This window comes from Gekko japonicus, unplaced genomic scaffold, assembly GCF_001447785.1.
Source record: "Gekko japonicus isolate JY-2015 unplaced genomic scaffold, Gekko_japonicus_V1.1 scaffold2617, whole genome shotgun sequence".
Taxonomy (NCBI): domain Eukaryota; kingdom Metazoa; phylum Chordata; class Lepidosauria; order Squamata; family Gekkonidae; genus Gekko; species Gekko japonicus.
Window position 1 is genome coordinate 107,295 of NW_015170969.1, and position 5,765 is coordinate 113,059.

General features: G+C 55.4%; 1 protein-coding gene across 1 annotated transcript; it reads left to right on the forward strand.

Annotated features, from left to right (window-relative positions):
* Nucleotides 1-722: 722 nt before the first annotated feature.
* On the forward strand, nt 723-2,331 carry FOXS1 (forkhead box S1). The gene has a single exon (XM_015418940.1). The coding sequence runs from the start codon at nt 728-730 to the stop codon at nt 2,165-2,167; it is 1,440 nt and encodes a 479-aa protein (XP_015274426.1). The 5' UTR covers nt 723-727; the 3' UTR covers nt 2,168-2,331.
* The last annotated feature ends 3,434 nt before the right edge of the window (nt 2,332-5,765 follow it).

The window sequence follows — 5,765 nt, forward strand, 5'->3', positions numbered from 1 at the left end:
CCGATGTTCTTATCAGGGGAAGGCCTCAGCCTCTCTGCCCTGTTGTTGGCACTCCAGAGGAACCAGTTGACCACTGTGTGTGAGACAGGATGCTGGACTAGATGGACCACTGCTCTGATCCAGCAGGGCTCTTCTAATGTTCTCAAAGAAGAGGCACTCGTCGCCCTGATCCCACTGTCTCCGTACTGCTGAGCACTTCTTGAGTAGCAAGGAAAAGAATTCCCTAAAACAGCAGTGTGACCGCAAGGAAGGGTTTGGTGCAAGATGTGTCAGATCAAATTCCGTGCCCCGGGCAGCCTTCTCTGGAAAGGCCCTCGGACTCCCCCAGCAGCGCCTTGTGGGCTGGCTGCCTGTTGCTCACCCAGCCCGGTTTCTGGATGTCTCCCCAGAGTGAACGGGGGCCTGAGTTGTCCCCGCTGCAAGTCTCCATCCTCCGCCCGCCTCCACCCACTCCGTCTGGGTCTGGGAAGGGCCCGGCCGCTGGTGTGTGTGTGTGTCCGGAGGAGGTGTTTCCTCCTGCCCTGTGAGCTTGGGAACAGAGAACCGAGAGCGGCCGGCCCCTCCTCTGGGTCTCAGCAGGCAGGAGGTGGGGCTGGGCAGGCCCTTTCTGTTGCCTTTTCTAGAAGCGGGAGGCCGGACGGCTTCAGAGTTTAAACCCGGCAGGGAGACAGGAGCGTGCACCGGGCTGGCAAGCGGGTCGGTCCCACCGCTGGGGACGGAAAAGAGGATGCAGCCGGGCTATCCCGTGGCCGCTGCTTCTCTGGCCGGCCTGGATCCCGTCATCGGAGTGCCACGAGCAGCCTGCCAGCCAGGCCTGGGGACGGGGCTCTACTCTGGCATGGAGCCCTTCCAGGGTTCCCGGGGGCAAGGGAGCGAGGGCACCAAGCCCCCCTACAGCTACATCGCGCTCATCACCATGGCCATCCAGAGCGCGCCCGAGATGAGGATCACGCTGAGCGGCATCTACCGGTACATCACGGCCCGCTTCGCCTACTACCGGGACAACAAGCAGGGCTGGCAGAACAGCATCCGCCACAACCTGTCGCTCAACGAGTGCTTCGTCAAGGTGCCCCGCGACGACAAGAAGCCGGGCAAGGGGAACTACTGGACCCTCGACCCGGAGTGCTACAACATGTTCGAGAACGGCAGCTTCCTGCGGCGCCGGAGGCGCTTCACCCGCAAGAGGGGCCCAGCGCGGCCTGGGGACGGCGAGAAGGTGCTGCCCGGGTGCCAGCCGGAGCCAACCGGGCTGACTCTCCCCACTAAGGCGATCAAGGTGGAGAGCGGTCAGCTTTCCCCGTCTGCCGCCGGCCAGCTTCGCGGCTCCTGCGCGGAGATGCCAAGCCCTGGGAGGCCCCCGTCGTTGGAGGTGCCCGCTGCGGGCTTCTCTTGCCAAGAACAGCCGGGCCTTGGAAGCCTGGCATGCGCCAAGCCATGCGTGCCGAGATCTAGGCAGCTCTGCCTGTACCCGCAGGATCCACTGGGGTCCAAGTCTCGCCTCTTGGGGAAAGACCCCAGCTATTCTTCCTTGATGGAGAGATCTCAAGGGAAGGACGCCCCTCTTGGGGACATGCCGACTCACCGGCTCGGGCCAGGCACTCTCCTCGGCGAGAGGACGGCCCAGCGGCTCGCCCAGCCACACGCCGATGCCAAGGAGAGCCTCCCGAGCAACGCTAAGATGATCCGCGCGTCTCCCAAGACGGGGCAGGAAGGCAAGGAGGTGTCGCAGGCCTCGTGCCAGTCGAGTCCGTCTTTTGCGGCTCTGCTTGGGCCCGGCAAGGCCGCCCAGGGGTGCAGCGGGCAGCCTCCCCCCGGCTGCCTCCCTGCCTTCGACGGCGAGAGCTACGCCAAGCCGTCGGTGCTGCCGGTTTTCGGTTCGTTGGGGTATCCCAGCCCGGAGGCTCTGAGCGGGAACTACCAGTGCCGCCTGCAGGCCTTGAACTTCCGCGTCAACGACCACGGGTGCGGCGCGGCCCTGGAGCACCTCTTGGCGGCTCCGGCGGCCCCCGTCTCGGCGGCCCCCATGCAGCCGACCCCCTTCGTGCAGCTCCAAGGGGAGCAAGACTCCTGGGCGGGGACCCCTTTCTCCCTCCAAGGAGGGAACGGCTACCCGATGGGGCTCTCCCACTGTCTCTACAGGACACCCGGCATGCTGTTCTTTGAGTGACCCGGGGTGTGAGACCTGTGTTCCGATTCTGCTCTCACCAGCGCCCTCTAGAGGATGGGCCCTTGCGCACCCGGACACCCCACATAAGTTATTGACGGCTGCCCGGCAGAGCCGAGAAGGACTGCAAGGGACAGAGACTGCTCCGTCGCGGCCTGAGCAAAAACCTCCCGCCCAGTGGAGGACACTGTGTGCTTTTTTTGGTTCTTAGCCACTGGAATAAATACATACTCCGTTTACAGGTGCTGATTTTCTACCCACGATGCGGGTCTAGGTGGGCACGGAGCCGAGGGGCTGGGGATCGCAGGTGGATGGATGGATGGATGGATGGGGGGGGCGTAATTCGGGATGCTACTTTGGCCTGCGATCTGCAGGACTGTCCCCGTGTTACTTACAGGTGTGTTGTCCCCTTGCCTGACCAGCCTACGGTTCTCCTCAAATAGCCACGCTTTGTCTGGGGGAGGGGCGCCAATTTTGCTAGAAGTCCCCTTGAAGGTGGGGTTGGCCAAGGCCTCAGCAATGGGGTTTGAGAATGTCCCCCCCCCCCGCCGCCCGTTTGGTGTAGCGGTTAAATGCGTGGATTCTAATCTGAGAGAACCGGGTCTGATTCCCCCCTCCTCCTCCACATGCAGCTGCTGGGTGACCTTGGGTCAGTCACAAGTTCTCTCAGAGCTGATCTCTCAAGGGCAGTCCTCGAAAGAGCTCTCTCAGCCCCACCTACCTCCCAGGCAATGTTCCCTCTAAGCTGTGGAGTCTTGTGAGCAAAAATTCTACTTTGTGAGCTACCGGCATTAAAGTTGTGAGCCAGCGATTTGGCTGCTGCCTAAATTAGTTTGCTCTGGAGCCATCCTTCCTGAGCTAAGACAAAAATCTGTGAGTTGGAGGCTAAAAAACTGTGAGCTGGCTCACACTAACTCAGCTTAGAGGGAACAGTGCTCCCAGGGTGTCTGTTGTGGGGAGGGGAAGGGAAAGGAGTTTGTAAGCCGCTCTGAGACTCCTTTGGGTAGTGAAGGGCGGGGTATAAATCCAATCTCTTCTTCTTCTTCTCCCTTTTGGCAATTCTACTGGGCCGGTTGAAATGCCATTATTCTGGTCAGAAAATGAAGTGGGGGGAATTGTCTTTTGAGGTTTCAGTTATTTCCCCCACTTGACCTAAGGTTATTTCAAACAAATTAAATAGTATTTTAAGAAGGAGGTACTTTGCACATGCTCAGAAACATGCCGGTTCTGCATCACTGTATTTTAAAAGCTGCTTTCTGTCAGTGGGGAAAGGCAGTCCACGTATAATCAGAGGTGTCCCTGCCTTAATTCATTTTTTAAAGACTGTTTAGAACTTTAAAAAAAACAACAGCATTCCCTGAAGGGGGGAAACACTCTGCATATGCTCAGATGTACTCGGCTCACAGGACGAGAATTTTAAAAAGCAAAAGTTAACATTCAGCAGAGTATGGGAAACAAGCAGGAGGAACTTGAAGTCCTGAGACAGGAAGGGGACGATGAGCTTACAGGCATCACCGAAACTTGGTGAGATGACACTCGCAATTGTAATATTAGGATTGAGGGGTACAACTTATTTTAAAGGGACAGGCAGATAAGGAAGGGTGTTGCATTACGTATAAAGGAGTTGCATTACGTATAAAGGAGGTATATACTTGTGAGGAAATATGTGAATCTGGGCATGAAAGTCCAGTTGAGAGTCCCTGGGTAAAAATAAAAGGAGGAAGAAATAATACTGATATCATGGTGGGGGGCTACTATACACCACCAAGCCAGGCAGAGGACTTGCATGCCAAGGTTCCCTCTAAGCTGTGGAGTCCTGTGAGCAGAAATTCTACTTTGTGAGCTACTTGCATTAAAGTTGTGAGCAAGCGATTTGGCTCCTGCATTAATTAGTGTGCTCTGGAGCCATCCCTTCCTGAGCTAAGGCAAAAATGTGTGAGCCGGAGGCTAAAAAGCTGTGAGCTGGCTCACACTAACTCAGCTTAGAGGGAACACCACATCACTTGCTGTGATCCATGCGCTCCGCCGACTTTTTGCCACCCACGGGTTGCCTGACGTCATCGTCAGTGACAACGGGCCTCAATTTGTGTCTGAGGAATTTAGGCTCTTCCTCACGAGTAATGGCATACGCCAAATGACTTCGGCCCCTTTCCATCCGGCATCTAATGGCCAAGCCGAACGGATGGTCAGGACGGCCAAAGAGGCCCTGGGTAAAATGGACGAAGGGGACTGGAGCCAGAGGCTGGGCTCCTTTCTTTTGCTGCAGCACACCACCCCCTGTAGTGCTACAGGCCGTAGTCCGGCCGAATTGTTAATGGGGCGGAGACTCACGACCCGTTTGAACCGAATGCACCCAGACCTCACAGAAGATCAGTCCGAGCGTACCACTGCGCAACCGAAGGTGCGCATGTTTGAAAAAGGGGACAAGGTTTTCGCACGAAATTATGCAAACGGGCACTTGTGGCTTCCTGGGGTTATATCCGACTCTGTGGGTACTCGAATGTATGTGGTGCAGTTAGCTGACGGTCGAATATGGCGGCGCCACATAGATCAGTTAAGGAGACGTTGGGCTAGGGACAGCGCTGACTCTCCGACGGCTGAATCCCCTGATGTCGAGTGGACACCCCCAGAGCAGGCGGTGAGTACCGAAAGGCCCGGTACTGTCCCCGAGTCAGGGCAGAACCCTGTGTGCGGGGCTGAAATCCCAGTCGAGTCTGTGCCTGATCCAGGCTGTAGTGAACCCCACTCTGACCCACAACCTTGTCTGCCCGTGGAGCCTGCACCGCTCCGCAGGTCCCAGCGTTCGCGGCAAATGCCGACTTATCTGAAGGACTATGAGTGTAAATACTGTTGGAATAACTGATGTACAAAGGTTGATTGCATGTTTGTAAATAATAAAACAATTGGGATGATGGCTTAACTTAGGGGGGAGGAATTGTAATGTATTGAAATGATTACATGAATCACCTCATAGGACTCCCGTGTTAAGCTTCGAGCCAGACCAGGGCTCCTCTGAGCGAACTTCCTATTGGTCGCTTCGTAACAGCGACCAATCAGAACGGTACCATTCCCTAGGAGGGAAAGACTCCCATTGGTCTTTATTCTAGCAATCTCATTGGTTGTTATTTGTAAATAGGCGTGGCTACATTAGCCCGGTTATGTTTAAAAGGAGCATAAGCTCCCACTGTTTTCTGTTCTGGTTTCTTACTGAGTTAGTGCTTGCTCGTTACTTCCAATAAAGCTGAATCACTTGCTGAATCACTGTACGAGTCCTTTGTTAGCGCGATCTAACAGATTCTATCTATGATACGTAGTCAGATATATAGGTTGGACTGCAGGAAAGCAAATTTTGACAAAACTTAAACTTATGCTGGGTAGAATCTCGTGGTCAGGTATACTTAAGGAGAAGGGAGTTCAAGAGGGATGGGAGTTTCTTAAAAGCAAAATACTGAAGGCACAATCACGAACGAGTCCTAGGAGAAGGGGAAATGGGAGGAGCCTCAAGAAGCCAAGGTGGCTCCATAAACAGCTTTCTAAAGACTTGAGAAATAAAAAAGACTCATTCAGAAAGTGGAAGGAGGGCCTGATAACCAAGGATGGA